At 38.0% G+C, this 19,472-nt stretch overlaps 1 protein-coding gene across 4 annotated transcripts in view; it reads left to right on the forward strand.

Moving 5' to 3' along the window:
* The window catches only part of ABI3BP (ABI family member 3 binding protein), a 251,823-nt gene that overhangs the window by 182,329 nt on the left and 50,022 nt on the right, over positions 1 to 19,472 (forward strand). For all 4 annotated transcript variants that reach the window (XM_060234570.1, XM_060234572.1, XM_060234573.1 and 1 more), the window contains 6 exons: positions 4,121 to 4,195; positions 15,262 to 15,336; positions 16,207 to 16,281; positions 16,718 to 16,792; positions 17,674 to 17,745; positions 18,211 to 18,264. In XM_060234570.1, the coding sequence (XP_060090553.1) occupies positions 4,121 to 4,195; positions 15,262 to 15,336; positions 16,207 to 16,281; positions 16,718 to 16,792; positions 17,674 to 17,745; positions 18,211 to 18,264 (426 nt within the window). The remainder of the gene's footprint in view (positions 1 to 4,120; positions 4,196 to 15,261; positions 15,337 to 16,206; positions 16,282 to 16,717; positions 16,793 to 17,673; positions 17,746 to 18,210; positions 18,265 to 19,472) is intronic.

Below are 19,472 nucleotides of genomic sequence, written 5' to 3' on the forward strand. Positions count from 1 at the left end.
TTCTTTTTATTTCATTTTTATTTTCAGCTTTTGTCAAATATTAAAAAACCCTACTAAAATAAAAAGACCTCATGTATAAATTTAAAATCTTATTAAATTCCTGCACAGCATGTGTAAAGTACTGGGGTTGGCGCAGTAAGAGACCAGAGTCGGAGAGTGATTTCAGCAAGCTTTACTTCAGGAACACCAACACAGACTGAGCTCTATTCAAACCTCCCGCTCCTTTATACAATTCTTGCCCCCTTCTGATTGGACCTTAACTATGTACATGGATTGGCTATTTACAGAGGCCTAAGGGCCTATCAGGGTACAGTATGAGCCTAGATGTTGATTGGCTACTTATGTTTCAATCCTTCCCCTGATTGGGCATGCTTAGGCCTTCTCTGGAACCCTGGTGTGGAGTACAAGCTTGGCTTGTTCAGCTTCCCTCCAAAAGTAACAGTTCTCTCCAAAAGTAACAGTTCTCCATTTGAACCTAGGACACAACAGCATGGTATCCATCAAAAATCGTTTCCAGGCTTGAAGGCCAAACTACATGTTCTGGGTTCTGTGAAAGAGCTTCCAAACATTTTTCTTTTTAAAAGCATGGTCTCACCAGGCTATGGCATGAGGAGGTGGATAAACCTTTTCTTAACTTGAAGTGCTAGTTGTTCTGTTAACATATTTATTTTGGGATCTGTTTGGTTTCCCCAATGCAAAAATTGTGCAAGAGGGAAGCTTAGTTCTTCTCCTTCCACATCATGGTCCATTTCTGAAGAGATGCTGTATGCCTGATTTATAAACCCACACACACACAAGGCTTAGGAACTCCCAGAACTCCCAGCATGTTATGCAGTTTGGCCCTGATTTTTTCCCTTCCCTCTGTTTATGGATCTGTGGGTATGTATTCTGTTGACTATAACACTTCATATATTAGATGAAGTAGGCTCCAGTTCATGTAAGTTTTTACCACAATAAGCTTAAGATGTCACCAAAATTTCATTGTTTATAACTTTAAAGTTGCTAACCTCCAGGTGGGGCCTGGTGAATTCCCAGAATTGTAACTGATCTCCAAATTAGAGAGATCAATTCCCCTAGAGAAAATGGTAGCTTTGGAAGGTAGAATATATGGCATTATACTTGCTGAGGTTCCTTCCATCCCAAACCCTGCTTTCTGCAGACTTCATCCCTGATTTCTAGGAATTTTCCAACCTGGAGTTGGCAATCCTATCCTATCTTATCTGTTGAGTATATGCAATAAACAAACCAGCTAAATATATAAGAAAGTGATGAATCACTACTTAGCAACCAGAACAACATTTTCCTTTTCTGACTACATGTTTGGCTAACTGAGCAAGCCATTTTTCTTTTGATGCCTTATGTAAAAGATATTTCCATATATGTATTAAGTCTTCTAGCTTGTCCAAATTAATCAGACCTTTTCTATTTTTTTAAAAGATGTAGTCAGTGTCATTGACCCAGCATTGCAAAGTTTTCATCTAATTGAAGTTTGTACAATGTTATACTCTCAAGCAATTGGAATGCAGCCATTGTCAAGTAATTGCTTCTCTTGATATAAAATCCAGAATAGTTGTACAGTGACATTCTGTAGCAAAAGAATTCTCCAGTTTGCTTAACGCCAGTTGAATAAATGGGTTTAAGCAAATTTACCTCTAGGGTTAGATTGCACCAAATATGCTTTTGCTCACAACTACACTGAAACTAACAATTTGACTTGGATGCAGACTACTGCAAACAGAGGTCTGTATGTGGAATCTAATCCTTCTGCCCCTTGAAAAATCTGCTCCTAACCTTCTGAATTAGTGAGGTGAGAAATGCAACTGGGGTGAGGAATCTGCAGAAAGGAGAGGCTTTGCTATGAGAATCCCCTTGGATCTGAGGCATTATACATACTTCTATAATAAATTATTGATTTTCAAAGGTTATTTTCAAAGATTATCTCTCGTTTTATTTCCCCCCCTCCTTTGTTATTCTTTAAGACCATAGCACTTGCAATTATTTTTTTCAGCAAGTAAAACATTTTTAATTGAATATTTTAGGAATACCCATAGTTTGCTTAGAAAACAAATTTTAATACTTCTAATTTGTTTTGAATGACCCCATTCAGTGGCGTAATTTTGGTACATCATGTTTCTAGGGAAAAGTTTGGCAAAGATAACTTTTAAAGAGAAAGCCAAACTTTATTCACTTGTTACATTCATAGAGTGATATGTTTGCCCTGATGATTCTTCATGGAAGTTAGATCTCTTGGGGAAACAGGCCATGTCCCCAGTCCATGCACCAACTCTCTCATCAGGGATCCACAGTGCAATGTATAGTTTTTTGGGGGGGGCATTATATAGTGGCCAAAGACTAGCAGGTGTTGTCAACTTGGCCCTTCATGGGGCAAAAAAGCTTTCAGTTTGGATTGTAGTGGCACTCCTTTCTTGGGTTGCCAACCTCCAGGTGGGGTCTGGAGGTCTCCCAGAATTACAAGTGATCTTCAGACTTACATCTCCAGATTAGACAGATCATTTCCCCTGCAGAAAAGGGCACCTTCAGAAGGTGGACTCTATGGCATCACATCTCTGCTGAGCTCCCTCCCTAGACTCTGCCATTCACAGCCAGCACCCCAAATCTCCAGGATTTTCACAAGCCAAAGTTAGCAACCCCATGAAGCTAATGTACTTTCAGATAAACATCTCTAGCCTACCACGTGAAGTGAAAGACCTGATCTCCAGTGAAGGGTGACTTCATATGGCATACTAGTTCCTATAGCAGGCTGTAGCATTTCTTTTCAAGCAGATGCACTTAAGAAGTAGAACTCCAGCCTTGTTTCCACCTGTGGTAGAGATAGGAAGGCCTGGAAAAAAACAGGAAAGGGGGGAGGTTTTTTTCTAGAAGAGTGAACAATGGATTATGGAATATTTTATTTTATAATGATAAATAACATGTTTATGACGTGTTCATATATGTAATCCTCCAATATTATTTCAAAAAGCTATGTAACACGAACACTTTTATGCAAGAGCATGTAAAGTATCAAATAATTGCAATTCCTGTATACTGATGATAAGAAAATGATGGAATACAATTCAAATACTGAAGATACAGTTCTTAAATGTGAGAGAAAGATGTGTTTCTGTCTCTAGAGGGCACTTCTGTTTTCACAAGAGAAGGAAAAATGTTTCGGTTTCATTTTAATGTGTAGGCTTTGTCTTGTTGGTATAGTTGGTGGATCGGTTTCTGTGCTCTCAGCTAGGTGCCAAAAGACTGCTAGAAAGTACTATGGAGCAACCAAAGGAGCTGATATGTAAAAGGGTAGAGATGCTTGTTTCAATCTGGACAAACCTTCAATTTTTAGAAGTCTATGATAAAAATGATCATGATATATATGAAGGAGCAAAAGAAGAAACTGAAATTGAAAGCAGTAGTTCAGGAAATTAGACCAATTACATTTCATGTATATTAATTGTGTCTTCATTTCCTTTTCATGTTTTTTTAAAGTGGAAATGAGTGCTTTACATCTGTTTGTACTATGGAGGAGTAGGAGACTTAAAGGAGATAAAATAATCTTCTTTGTTTTGTTATGTTGATGGTTTCTTCAGTTTTTATTGGCTTTAATTTTTTGCCTGCTCTCATAAACTGGCAACAGAGTATAGTTCAGGCGTTTTTTACATTTCAGGACCTTATAGTTCCATTAGTAACAAAAACTAAAATTTAAAAAAGTAAATTCAATTTATTGTTATTTGCTGTATAAGCTATACTTCTAATATATCAAACATAATACTTTTATGCCAAGCCAATGTATGCACACTGTGTTTTTTATTCTCAAAGTAACAAAGTGACCTTCAATCTGTAAAGAGTACTAATATTGCATTTTTTTCAAATTTTCCAAAAAATTGATTTTTTTTTCTGGAAAAATTGGGGGGAGGGGTTTATTCCAATGGTTTCAAAATTTCTGGAAATTTTACACCTCTACACAGTGGATCTCTCTGCAAATAAAAGCTGCATACTGTCACATTAAATGACATTCTGGAAACAGTAGTCAAAGCAAATTATTGGGATTATTAGTCTTGTCACAGAAAATAATAAACTGGTGTGGTCAGCTAAATCCCATTTTGTTATTGCTTTCTTTCAGGTCCAAAAGGAAGTCGACGTGTTGTATCCAGGCCTAAAACATCACCCAGTCCAAATGTAACACCAACAAAACCAGGTAGGTACATCATTATGATGGATTTCTTTTAAAACAGTGCGATTTCTCCATTAGTAGTTTTTGCTTACTGATATAGTATTATTGTAGTAACTGTGTCATGAATCTTACGTATAACATCAAAGGATAATGAATCTTGCCTTTTCAGAATTAAATCATAGGGCTGAACAATGCTGAATCAGCTATGCCTCAGCCTTTGAGTACCAAATCTGTATTTGAATCTCACCCCAGCTATTTCTCCCTGCATTCTTGATTTGAAACTTTTCTGCTGAATTAAAACCTATACATTTATTACTGAGTGCCAAGAAAAGTTGAAATTCTACTTAGTTGCTTTAGATTTTACTGAACTAGGTGTATAGTTATTTTTGAACATTGGATAGTGCTCGTCTTGGGAGCAGACAATCCTAAATCTTGTGTATTATTGCCTTCAAGTCACTTCCAACTTGTGGCTGCTGGGCTATGGCGAGATCTAAATTTCAGTCCTTTTAGGGTTAACACATTTGTTTTGATTCCAGAAGAGGCCTGACCTGGAAAGACAACCTGGCTCAGAACCAGTCCTGTGCTTTAATTGGTGTGTTTGATAAACTGTCTGGGTGGTTTTACTTCTCAGTATTTTCAGTTGGCTAGGGAGTTACCGTAATTTCTTCCTGTTTTGAATGTACAAAAGAGGCTAATAGGCAATCTGCCTGCCTGGCTACCTTGTCTGTACCTGTTGCGGCAGCTGTGGCCCCTATGTTTTATCAATAAGCTTACCTTGTATAGTAAATATGTAGTTTTAGAAACCTTTGTTATATCTTAGAATCAACATGTTTCCCCCTTCCTAATAGATGTAGATAAACAGCTTTCATTTAAAAGTAACAATCCATCTCCTTTGTACCTTTATTTACCCAACAATGGCAACCCTAGGAATTAATGTCCTCCAAAACATCCTATTGTTAACAGCCTTTCTCAGGTCTTACAAACAAAGGGCCATGGTTTCCTTTCTTGAGTTAATCCATTTCATGTTAGTTCTTCCTTTTTTCTTGCTGTCTTCAACTTTTCCTAGCATTATTGTCTTTTCTAGTGGCTCTTGTCTTCTCATAAACTGACCAAAGTACAATAGCTTCAGTTTAGTCATTTTAGCTTCTAGGAAGATCAGGCTTGATTTGAACTAGAACCCATTTATTTATCTTTTTGGCTGTCCACAGTATCCATAAAACTTTCCTCCAACACCATATTTCAAATAAATTGACTTTCTTCCTGTTAGCTTTCTTCATTGTCCATCTTCACACCCAAATGTAACAATGGGGACTACTATTGCATGAATTAACTTGATATTGGTTGCCATGGCACACTTCAGGTGATAACACATGGACAGTTAGGGGGAGACTCAGAGACACCTCAGAAACCAACCCAAAAAATCCTTGCAAGTGCCAACATCTGCTGCCTGGCCCCATCCTGTACTCACCCCATCCTCTGGCAAATTTTTGAGCTGCATGTCTGCCGCCTCTTTGGCATTTGGATGGGGAAGTGTGCGAGTCACCTTGGCTGTGTGAACCCACCAAGCCACCCCAAGCTGTTTCCAACTTTTTTTTTTGTAAAAACTACCTAGAGTGTATGAGTGCATGAGTGCTTGACTCATTGGGGGAGAAAAAGAGCAGTCTGGCCTCTAAGCCCCCCCTCCCCAATCTGATTGTGCCAATCTGCCTTGCAGACAGGATAGGGCTGCATGTGGAGGGTTTGGGCCAGCTCTTTTTGAGCCAGCATGATTTGGGATGCCTCCTATCCACCCCTAAATGCCCATCTGTTGTCATCCATCCTTACCCTTAATAATCTTTTCTAGCTCCTTCATGGCTGCCCTTCCCATTCTCAGTCTATTTCTGATTTCTTGGTTGCAGTCTCTTGTTTGATTGATGGAGCCAAGGAATAGAAAATCTGGAAAATTTTCAATTTCTTGTCAGCTTTAACATTGTGTAACATTGTGTAATTTTCCAGTAATCATTACTTTTATCTTCTTGATGTTCAGCTGTAATCCTGCTTTAGCATTTTATGCTTTAACCTTCATCAGCAGTCATGTCACTATTTTCTGCCAATAATGTGGTGTCATCTGCCAATAATGTGGTGTCATCTGTATGCCAATAATGTGGTGTCATCTGTATATCTGCCAATAATGTGGTGTCATCTGTATATCTCAAATTGTTAATGTTCCACCAGTTTTCACTCCACCTTCATCTAAATCTAATCCAGTTTTCCTTATGATATCTTCTGCATATAGATTGAAGAGAACAGGAGATAAAAGATATCCTTCTCTATCCTTTTGTCAATTAGAGACCATTCTGTTTCCCCACATTTTGTCCTAACAGTAGCCTCTTGTCCAGAGTACATGTTGCACATCAAAACAATCAGTAATATCATACCAAACCTTTAATAGCATAACAGTTGCAAATAAAAATACACAGAATATAAAAATTTAAACATTGGAGATAAAATCAAAATGAAGCCGAGCTTACAGATGCATTCATACATGGTTAGATTTAAATTTAAGGATGTCAGCCAAAAATTTTGCCATGCCCTCGTTAACCTCCCCCTCGGTATCGTTCAATAAATAATAACAGGGTGGCAGAATAGACAAATCTGGGGAGAAAGAAAGCTTACAAAATAAATCTTTACAGAGGTTATGATAAAAGGAACAATCAAGCAATATATTCTGAATTGAGTCGGGAATATTCGCTCCACAGGAACAGAGTCTGTCGCCTAAAGGGACTCGATGATATCTCCCTTGTAAAGCTTTGGAGGGAAACGCATTTAGTCTAGCCAACATAAATGCCCTGCGATGACTTGAAATGGTTAAATCTGATAGATAATGGGGCATTTTGCCGCAGAAAGCATAAAGACCTAAGGAAGCTGGGGAGCAAATATAAGGGTCTGTTGGACATAGTTTCATTTCCTCCAACTCCAACAGTTTCAATTTAATACATCTGAAGATATATGACTCATCAGAAGTAAAAAAATCATCAACCTCTATCCCCAACTGGTTAAGTCTGGACATAAGAACTGCTGACCAGGATGAAATATATGGGTCTCTTTTTATACAATCAAGAAGACTGTTAGGATCCGTTCTAAAGGGAATTTTGAGCCAGAATTTAAACACTGCAATCCAGGCTTTTGTCTCCATCAAAGACTGACCCACTTCAGAGCAGAGAGCAAAATAGGACCCACATTTTAGCATACCAAGAATTTGTCTAAAGAATGAGGCTTGAATGCCCTCCACTTTCCTGGTAAATGCTGAGATCCATATAGGGATACCATAGAGAATTTGGGCTAGCGTTTTAGCTTTGAACACCTTAATTGCTGCCAGAACTAATTGGTTGCCCCTTGCAAAGAAAAACTGTTTAATTTGAGCAACCGAACATTTAGCCAAGTTGATGGTGTTGTTCCGATGTGAAACCCAGCTTAACTTGTGATTAAAAGTGATCCCCAAGTATTTAAAAAACTTTGTTTGCTCAACTGTTGAGTTGCCAATAAACCATCTCTGTGGGTGCCAGCAATTTGAAAAGACAACTACTTTAGATTTAGCATAATTGATAGAGAGTGAATTACAATTACAGTAGTCATAGAAGGCATTCAAATACCTTTGCAGGCCCACACTTGTGCAAGAGAGGATGGTAGTATCATCGGCATAAAGTAATAAGGGGACCACTCGGCCTGCTAGTTTAGGTGGATGACGATTAATAGGATTCAAAAATTGTACCTGGTCAGTTAAAAATAAATTAAAAAGATGTGGGGCCAGCACAGAACCTTGTTTAACCCCCTTTAACACTGGGATTTTGCTCGTCAAGTCATCACTAGAAGAAAATTTCACTTGGCAAAAAGTATTAGAATGAAGTTTCCTCAAGAGAAACAGCAGACGAAGGTCCATTCCCAGGTAACCTAGCTTAATCCATAATTAGGCTCTATCTAATCCAGTTTTCCTTATGATATCTTCTGCATATAGATTGAAGAGAACAAGAGATAAAAGATATCCTTGTCTATCTTTTTGTCAATTGGAGGTAATTCTGTTTCCCCACATTTTGTTCTAACAGTAGCCTCTTGTCCAGAGTACATGTTGCACACCAAAACAATCAGATATTGTGGCACGTCCATTTATTTTTCAATCAGCCATAGCTTTTCATGATCCACACAGTGAAAATCCTTTTTGTAAACTATGGAATACAAGCTGATTTTCTTCTCTCATATAGTCTAATAGCCAACATAAATTTGCTATATGATCTCTAATTCCTCTAACTTTTCTGAATCCAGATTAAACATCTGGCAGTGCTCATTCCATATATGATAACAGTCTTTGTTGTAAAATTTTGAGTGTCATTTTACTCATACGAGAAATTAATATGATGGTCCAATAGTTGCTGCAGTCTTTGACATTTCCTTTTTTTGGAATTGATGTAAATTGATGGATTCCAGTCTGTTGACCATTGTCTTGTTTTCCATGTTAGTTGGCATATTCTTGTGACAATTTTGAGGGACTGTTTCTGTGGCTTGGAATAGATCTTTTGATTTTCCATCTACTCCTGGTGGTTTGTTTCTCCTAACAGCTCTCAGGGTAGCTTTCACTTCACTTTTTAAAACTGTAGGTTCTTCAAAAATTTATTCTAGGAAATAATATGTTATAATCTGTTATTCTTTCATAAACCTTATTACATATTTATTTATTTATATTTATATCCCACCCTTCCCTATTGGGCTGAGGGTGGCTTTCATAAACACTATATTTTTGTTAAAGGACTAATTTGAATAATCATTATACTAATTATTTAATCTGGAGCTAAACCCTAAAATATATTTTTCTGTGACAGAGTTTAGATATGGAATATTTACAATAATAAAGTAGTAGTAGAAGAAGAAGACTGCAGATTTATAGCCCGCTCTTCTCTCTGAATCAGAGACTCAGAGCGGCTTACAATCTCCTATATCTTCTTCTCCTCCCACAACAGGCACCCTGTGAGGTGGGTGGGGCTGAGAAGGCTCTCACAGCAGCTGCCCTTTCAAGGACAACTCCTGCAATAGCTATGGCTAACCCAAGGCCATTCCAGCAGCTGCAAGTGGAGGAGTGGGAAATCAAACCTGGTTCTCCCAGATAAGAGTCTGCACACTTAACCACTACACCAAACTGGCTCTCTATACCAAACTGGCTCTGAGCATGCAATCATGTACAAAGTTCTTCTTCTTCCTCTTCTTCTTCTTCCTCCTCCTCTTCTTCTTCCTCTTCTTCCTCCTCCACTTCCTCCTCTTCCTCCTCCTCTTCTCAATAAGCAACAAGAACAGGTTTTTGCCCATCTTGGGTTTATGCTGGTTTTGCATGACAAAGTATATGATTTTTTGTGGAATCTGAACTCTAAAGTCTTTTAAAAATGAAGGTATCCTATGTAAATTATTTTCTTTTGAATTAAAAGAAATTAAGGAGTGTATATGTTTTCCTCTGTGGAAGAAATCATCAGTTCAGGTGCAATTCAAATCATATAAATGTCATGGAAAAGAGAGTTAATTCCCTGTCCCCCAGCTCCACACTTCCCATCTAATTCCCGCATGACAACTTTTAACTTTTTAACAAGTACAAAAGCATTCAGTCATTTATCTCTGCTTCTCCTCTAAGTTAGCTACATATTGGGTTTTGTGCAAAAGGTCTAATAGGATCTTTATATTGGCAACTTTCTTTCTTTTGCTGATAGATTATTTGAATGGGTTGTTACTGCACAATATTTATATCTGTGTTAAAGCATTTCACTTTCCAGAACATGTGTATATTTTAAGGGAGTTTTTTTATATAAATAAAAAGATTTCCTGGTGAGGGTTAAAACAATGTTAAAACTCAGTGGAACAGAAGACTGGAATACTAAATAATGTGAAGACTGGAATTCTAAATAATGTCACTTTTTCCACTATATAGTAGGCAAAGAAGGCATTTTATGAGTGCCTCTTCTTTAAAAGAAACATTTCTCTTAATACATACTGACTGGTGTTATTGACCATCTAAAAGCAAACCTGGCATCCTTTTTATTTAAAAATGCTTTCATAATGCAATTGTCAGAATAAGGACCTGGCTTCAGTAACTAAACTCATCCCTCTGTAGTTCATATTAACTGGACAATGGGCCAGTGCTCTTGTATCGTTACATACCAACTATAAAGATATGTATTCTTAATTCTTAAAAGTTCTAGGCAACTAGTCATGCATCGCATAAAAGCCAGCTTTCAAACTCCACATTGTGGGCAGGATCCAAAGAACAGCAAGCACATCTCTGTCCGCAAAATGGATTATCTACCTCCCTTGACACACTTCAGCCCCTCTGCCAAAAAATTGTTCTGAGAGCCAGGCAAACCTTGGGGAATGGCAGGGGATGCAATATGGGCATATGAAGTGGTACAGAAGAATTGCCAGAAATTATTGTGCAAGCAGAAGTGACCTTCTATACATGGAAGCAAGCATTTGAATCCAACCCAACCCCGAGGACCACTTAAGGGTTTTGAGAATATCAGTGCACATGCAGGCATATTAGTTTTAGTTCCATGACCATACTGTATGACTAAGTATACTTATGACTATATATGTTTGAGTGCCATTCCACTGGCATGCATTCTCCAAGCATCTTAATGACTTGGATCCCTCCTAAAATGTCCATAGATAAAAAGACTTCTGTCTGTAGCACATGACTTCTCTACGTTCCCCTTCCCACTTCAACCCAAAATGCCTCCTAAATACTGGGTGGATAAGAAACCCCCAAAGTTTCTTGGAAACTTGGAAAGGTCAGAAGTCTGTTGTGGTAATGGGGAATCAGTGAACATTTTATCTCCTACCTATGTGCAAATTTTAGATGGGATTCAACCCATTAATTTGGAACTGTGTATTTAAAATTTTATGAAACAAAAGTTTGTGTCATTTTGTGTTAAGAATAATTATTCTGGCCAAGATCCAAAAAACATGTGTCTACATGAGCCCAAGAAGATCTTAAACTTGTTTTTCTCAGGCAGTAAACTTCCCCTGCCTTGTGACAAATTACTTTTGAAACAGAATACTTCTGAGTGCAGGTTGGCCTGGAAAGTGCAAAGGAGAGGAGTCAAAAATTCCTCTGGACTAGTTTAAGTTCCTTGTATAACGCTAAGTAATGTTTTGGATCCTTCTATGATTATTATTATTCTTTGTGGGCTTCCCCCCCCCCCCCATTTTTTTATGTCTCAGAAGCACATTGCTTTCATAAATGTATCATAAAGCATGGACTTCATTTTCCCTTCACATTCCTAATTTGTAAAGTATAGACTCTTATTCTGTCTTTGCCCCCAGCCACACATCAGTCATCCCCGTCAAGAGAAATCATTGCTGCTGCTGTTCTCATGAGTGTCCATTATCAACATTAACTGTGCTTTTTATGCTTTCACAATCAACTCTTTTTTTCTTGCAGATATTTAAATTTGGGCACAAATGTTGGATTCACTAATTGGTTAAATTAATAGATTTTTTTTTTAAAAAAAGTTTTAAAAGCTGCCTCGTATTAACTGGGCAGCCCCATCAATTAATGTAAGTACTCATAAAAACTGCAAACAGAAAACACTCTTTTAAAAGAGGCATGACTCCTTCTCCCTAATACCCATAGTAAAGTACCCACAGTGAAGTGAGATACAACTTCTTCCACAATACCCACAGTGAAGTGAGATACAACTTCTTCCACAATATACTTCTCTTGGGGTGGACCCAAAGTTTGAAGCCTTCCTCCAGGCTAAAGAGTCTTCCTCCAACTTCAGTGACTCTTCTCTTGGAGAAAGAGCCTCTTAATTGGGAGGGGGAGCTCCTTAGCCCTGAAGAAGCCTCCCTGGAGGGTGGTGGGATTTACCCTGATTAATTAAAAACAAAAACTTGTGCAAATTTATGCAGGTAATTTATTATTTGACTGATTAAAATTCCTACATCAATCGATGGAGAACTGGGATTGTCAGAAATAGCTTTCAAAAAGGAACCTTGCAGATATTTTAGAATTTCTCAGCTAAGTAAAATGTGTATGTGAGTGTGTGTAAATGAACTGTGTGTATACAAAAGACGGTTGAGAAGACAGCTGCATATATCCAACCATGCAATTTCTCTGGCAGAAATGCATTTCTGTTTGTAGAAGAGGAGAGCCATTTCCGCTGGTTTCCTGTCACTTCAGGCTCTCAATTTCTTTGCATCCTAGGCACTTTCTGAGGTTCTTCAGACCACTGGGAACATTTTAGGAGAATCAGTAGATTAGGACAGGAAAAGAAAGCAGGAAAATCATGCATGTGAATGGTGGATACATTGCATTATATACTTTTTAATTTATAAAAATCTGTGTTTTATTGAATTATTGTATATATAATTATTTTAAATGTAGTGCTGAAATATTTTAGCATTTGATGTTTACTGCCTTGGGGACCCTATTTGGGTGGAAAGATGGCCCAGAAATGTTTTAAATAAAATGAATAAAATATTTTTAGATTTTAAAAAAAACTTTTGACAAAAGACATCTGACAATACATTTGCACATCATTAGACTATAAATAGAACAAAGTTTGAGTCCAGATGCACCTTTAAGACCAACATTTTATTCGAGATACGAGCTTTTGTGTGCACACCAAGTAGGCTTCCCAAATCCCCCGCTTTGCCTGGTGACTCCCGATTTGAAGCCTTCTTCTCCCGCTAGCCAAAACTCTGGAAAGCGGGGGGGAATGGCGGCCCTTCCCACCCAGCCCCGATCTCAGCAACTTTTCCTTGCCCTGCCCTTCCCACCCAGCCCCGATCGCAGCAGCCTTTCTTCAGTTTTCCCAGGCTGCTTCCGGTCCCAATCAGCTGGCTGGCGGGAGAGGGGGGGAGAGAGGGAGCCCCGCCTGCAAAGGACCATGTGCCTTTGCACCTCCAGAGGCTTGACTTGAAAGGCTTCCATTTAGGATGGTGTGTCTGTGTGTGTTTCTGTGAAGAAGCTGGCAGCATGGTGAGTTGAGAGGCTGATCCGCTGCTTCAGACTGGCCAGAAAGAGGGGGGGGGGAGAGGGAAATGTCTTCATTATTTCCTATGTGATCGATTCTCATAGGGTATAATGGGGAATTGTTCTGGAGGTTTCAGGGGCTCTGGGGGAGCTGTTTTTTGAGGTAGAGGCACCAAATTTTCAATATAGTATCTAGTGCCTCTTCCCAAAGTACCCCCCAAGTTTCAAAACGATTGGACCAGGGGGTCCAATTCTATGAGCCCCAAAAGAAGGTGCCCCTATCCTTCATTATTTCCTATGGAAGGAAGACATTTAAAAAGGTGTGCTGTCCCTTTAAATGTGATGGCCAGAACTCTCTTGGAGTTCAATTATGCTTGTCACACCCTTGTTCCTGGCTCCGCCTCCAGTGTCTCCTGGCTCCACCCCCAAAGTCCCCAGATATTTCTTGAATTGGACTTGGCAACCCTAACACCAAGTGTGCATGCACATGAAAAGTCACACCTTGAATAAAACTTCGTTGGTTTTAAAGGTACCTCTGGACTCAAATTTTGTTCTGCTGTTTCAGACCAACATGGCTGTCCACCTAGATCTAGACTATAAGCAGTGATGGTGGAAAACAGAAAGTGAGAATGTGGCTACATCAGTATTCAGCATTCCTACTTTGACTCTGAGGGCACTGTGGGAGTGATGATTGGATAACTGTTTAAAACACATATTTAATGTCATCATTAATTCAGGTGTTATTTACTGAGCAATTCAGGAAAGGCCCTGACATACAAACATAATTTAAGGATTTAATTTCTTCAACACGCCATTAATTTTTAATGTATGAATATATATTTTACATTTTGAAAATGCAATACAACTGTCAGTGAATAGAACTGTCTCTCTGTGGGACTAATGCTTACATTATATGAGAATAATGCTTATAGCTCTTAGAAATTGGGGTATCTTCTTTTATTGATGCAAAACAAATAGTTCAACTATTTTTCTCCATCCATTTTATGATTTCCATTGCTTCCAACTGAAATTATATCATTCTCTCAAGGCAACACTGTTTATTCATGGTCGTAGTTTTCTTTTGATCCTCTCAGGAGAAGGGATTCTCTCAGGAGAAGCTTGTGTCAACACATTGCTAATAACCATTCTCTCTTTCCGCACACTCAACTGTCCTTTGACTCAAAATATGCAACCATTTCTGCTCTTTGCATGATGAATCATAAATGCAGCAGTATTTCTACATTGGTACCAATCTTGTAGTTCAAAGGAAATAGCAAGATTAATTTTGCATCAGGGCCATTTCCGTATGAAAATGTGAGTTATTCTTTTTTTTTTAAGATAAGAAAAAGGCTCATGCATCATGATTGGCCTTGACTCTATGTACACATTAACTTACTTGGATGTGGCTCGACAGTTACAGATGCATCATTTTAAGGTGCAGGGATTATTTTAAAAACTTGTTTACATTCAGAGTCCAGTCCAGATCTTAGTTTTGGCATACTACTGTAAATCTACTGAAATGTAGTTGGAACAGCAGTGCAAAAAACATTTCTGGGTTGTGAACCCTGCACTGAACCCTTAGTTGGTCATTGGCATAGGTTCCAACTGCCTTTGAATGCATTTACTAAAGTTCTAAGCAAGTTATTTCAACGAAGAACTTAGGTAACTATGAGTTATGTACTGCATGCTTTCTAGCAGAGTGAGATCTTTCCACCCTTACTGTTCCCTTAGTAGCACTGAAATCTAGGCTGAGGCTCAAGGAACCTTTGCCCTACTCCCTTCTTGAAAAAAACAGAAATATTGTATTATACCTGAACTATCTTCTCTCGCCAACCAAGCTATAAAACAATTGTTTCTTTCTTTTTTCACATCTGTCTTCTGCCTTTCTTCTCCAGTAATCGACAATACCATTTTTTGGAAAGTTCATAATCAACATGACTGGGCCAAAACAAATTAACTGTTGTCTTCCTTCTTGGCATTACTATAGTTAGCTTTGGGAATTGCTTTAACATACTTTGTTTTCACTTTGCTTCTCTGCAGGCAGAAGGGCAAAATATGTTATTGAGAGATATAATCCAGGTTTAATTTTTTTTTATTTCAGCTTCAGCAGTGGAACACTTCATTCCTAATAAATCAAAACCATCCACTAGGCCAAGAATTCTAGAGACCAAACCTGGTAATTGAGTCACTTTTGTAATGCTATATGTTCGTATAATTATATTGTTAGCCAGACCTCACTTTCTCTATTTTGAGAGACAAACAGCCAAATTCTTTAGGTTATGCCTGAGCAGCTATAGTCATAAGAGGAAAATATCATATTGCCACCCATGTCTTCTGTGGAAACCATTATTCTGTTGCCAGATATAGCAAAAACAAAAACCCTTAAACTGAGAAGATAAAATGTCAGAGATATAGTACAGTCACATTACTTCTTCTTACAAAGGAATCTAAGACATTAGCTTTAAAACACCAGAAGTGACTGAAAGTAGAGTGCTACATTAACATCTTCTGTTTTTATAAATGATGCCTACACCTTAATTTAAGAGCTGCAGCTTGGAATAAGATTGAGCTAGCAGACCATGAACAGTACCTGGTATTCTTAGTACAGTACAGTTATTGGAATAACCATACAAATGGACCGAGAAAGTATGTGTCATTTTTTACAATCTTGACTGTGCAGATCTCTCTTTTCTCTTCTCACGGGTAATGCCTGCAATCATACAAAGTTGTATGTATCAAAATCAGTGGGGTTTATACATACACAAGCCTATGTACATGATCTTAGCAGAACCTGCAGCTGTTTCAAAGAAGTTCTTCATCTCCCTTTGTCAACCCATATAATGTTAAGGTTACTAAAAGTTAAAAGAGTGATCTTATCAAATATTTGGCTAACTATAATTTTTGGTTTAGTGTGTTTTTACTTTTTCAACAATATTCCTTGTGGAGAGCATATTCCAACATAATGATCTACTATCTCAGAGTCACTGTAGCTTATATTGTTTTTATTTCAGCTATGTAAAGATGTTTACATTTTTCCTTCCAACAGCACTATATCAAACTACCCCACAACCACTTACAATCAAACCTACTATGCCTTCTGAACGACTAAAGACAACTATGGGTAACAACTTCCTTGGTGGAGTTAATTGTTTATTGAGTCCTCTGAATCAAAAACATTTTTTTAAAATGTTGGTGTATGCTGTGGCATCAATAACTTCATTCACTTTTCTTCCCGCATTCATTCACTTTTCTTCCCCCATATTGTTCTTCCCCCATTCTGATCTCTTATAGCTGCCTTAGCAATGGTTTAAAGCACATATGCCACACTATCATTGATGTCTGTCTTTCAAACCTGAGGTGTTCCTCACCTTGGAGCCTGACCATTATCTGTCACTTTGTATCACTGCATTCATTTTCGATTTTCCAAGCCTTTTTATCAGCTGTCAGAAACCCACAGAATCATTGTCTTTACTTGATGCTTTTAAGGCATGCACTCCCTTTGAGCTAAACATGGCATGATTGCTAGAGTACAATAATAACCTTGCTCTTTTTTCCAGCTCCGAAAGAAACAAAGTTCATTACTTCCAAACCCAAAACATCTGACAAACAAGAAATACCACAGACTAAACCTGGTAATTACATTCTTTGTACATATTCAACATAGGATTTTACTAGGCTTTGAAAATGATCTGACAGTTTTATATCAGATTAGGTCACACCTGTGATATCTCTAAGTATACTACTAACATCTTTTTGATGTTGTGTATATACTGGATCATTATACTAAATTAGGGAATTTTAAAAGTGAGGTAAAAGCTGCTTTTTCCAGATTCTCCATTTTCAAATCTAAAATAAAAAAAATTATATTACAACTTTTTTACTGTATTAGCCAACAATTTTCAATCTCTTAACTATGACAAATGGATCCATTTTACCCACCGTACTGCTGAAGGACATTTTAACAGCTTCTTCTTTTTTTAAATTGGCAATGACTATAACACAATGACATTGTCATGACTTACTAGTTCTTCTGAATACCCAACTGATCCTTTTCATTACATAAATATAAAAGGTACAGCGGGCTTTTATTCAGATTGCTTACAAAAGAATCTGGAATGGAACGAAAATAGCAAAATGGCTGAGTTAAGCAGGAATTTATTACCCATATACTCTGTTGCCACTGCAAATGGATGCAACATGGAAAGCCATTTTCCATTTTAGTTTGTGAGTCTCCTGGCAGACATCACTGTGATTTTTAAAATGGCAGCTGTAAACTGCATCAACATGTGAATGCGGCTTGCAGCTGATGCAGTTGCCATTTTAAAAGCCCCAACAGTCTCGTCCTCTAAAAGATACTAGACATGCAAGGAAGAGGCTTTGGAAGTGCTTGGGGGTTACAGAATAGGAAATGTGTTTTATTTTGTGAAATTCTCATGCTGCTTGTTTTTCACTCACATGAGATTAAGAAGACCTCTGCTTGGTCTCAATTGTCACACCTCTTTTGTTCCCATAGCACCAGTGGAAACATTCCCGGGATCAATTAACCTTCACATTCATGTTCTCAATGGGCTCAAAGATACTTCGGGTAATTTGATTCCCACCCACTCTACAAATGGCTGTATCTATAACTTAAGTATATTCCAGTTTACTGAAGTTTTCAAAAAGAAAACCTTGCTTTTAAAAGTTCATAAGTTCACTTGCTTGCTTTTACTTATTGATTATTCTGCAGGGTGCACTGTTTGTGATTATTTCCAGACCTTTTCTTTGCTTCTCCATTTAGGAATCTCTACCTCATGCACAGCGCAAGTCCTGAACTGTCATCAAATCATTCCCTCAGCATTCTGCCTCTGTATCTGAATTTGTTAATTTCCACTTGGTCTTAAAAATTACATGAAAGCATGACCCCTGCCCCCCAGCAAGTTTCCCATCTCTGAGCATTGCAACCTCTAGATTAGTTTGGAAGTGTCTTTCTTTTCCTTTTGAACTTGTGGACATTCCTTTTACAGAAGATCCAGCGTACACTTACCAAGTTCTAATGTTTTGTTTTCAGTTCCATTCAAGCTCCCAAGTGGGGAAACAACTGAAAGGCCATATATAAGAACTGGTAATTCATTTGTTGTTGTTTCATTTGAATTAATTCAGTATGTTGAGTCTGTTATGCAGACTCAAAACTTCAATCGTGTATTTTGCTTTATGATCTAATGATACATGTATCTCAAGAAAGGAGTTGTTAAGGACAGTGGTCTCCAAGGTGGAGAGAAACAAAGGATATTACCACAGCTATGGAATCAATTGTTTGTAGCACAGGCTTGCAAATCTAGCTTTCAGGAATATCAGTTCAGCCTAGTTAATGGCTTTATGGAAGTACAATGTTATGCAGTCAATTTATGCCAAAATTGTTGCAACATTCAGAGGTGGAAGAGTGAGCGAGATAAACATTTATTGGTGTGGAAGCAACATTCATAATATTTCACATACCAGAGGCAGGATGTTTTCCCTGTAGCAGGTTTTGTTCTTGTGTTGATTAGGTTTTTTTCTGAATTCCAGAATGTCCTTTAGACACAAATCCCACTTTCCCTCTCAACTGGGGACCCAATTTTTCACCTCATCCCACCCCTCCACCCTGCTTCCACTTAATCTTCATGACAAAAAAATTGTGAGAGCAGATTGGGCTGAGAAATATTGATGGGCCCAAGGTCACCTGGTGGGCTTCCATGTTTGAATAAGGGGTTAAAATCTAATTATCCCAGGTCCTAGTCTGATACTAACTAGGAATGGGCACAAACTGGAAACAATGGTTGTGTGTGTTGGTTCATGGTTTGTTTGATTGCCCAAACCATGAACTACAAATTTACACAAACTTTTCCATTTCCCAAACTGGTTCATGGTTTGGGAGGTGGCAGAACAGCCCCCTCATGGCAATAATAATAATAATAATAATAATAAGCTTTTATTTATATCCCGCCCTCCCCGCCAAGGCAGGCTCAGGGCGGCTCACAAGACATGGAGTTTACCATGATTATAATAAATACAATTATACAATAAAATGCAGTTAAAACACATTAGATAAATTAATTAATTAAAACTACTACAAATTAAAGGTGCTACAGTAAACTATATATATATTTATCAAGATGGTTAGATGTCCCTTTCAGGATTCCATCTTATAAGCCAGTTGAAAAAGGACAGTTTTACAAGCCCTGCGGAACTGATTAAAAGACACCAAATTCACTGGGAGTCTTCAGTAGGCTCTCCTCCACTTGCCCTCCAAGTTTGGTGAAGACTGGATTTGAGATGTCCAAGTTACAGCCC

This window comes from Heteronotia binoei, chromosome 3, assembly GCF_032191835.1.
Source record: "Heteronotia binoei isolate CCM8104 ecotype False Entrance Well chromosome 3, APGP_CSIRO_Hbin_v1, whole genome shotgun sequence".
Classification (NCBI taxonomy): Eukaryota; Metazoa; Chordata; class Lepidosauria; order Squamata; family Gekkonidae; genus Heteronotia; species Heteronotia binoei.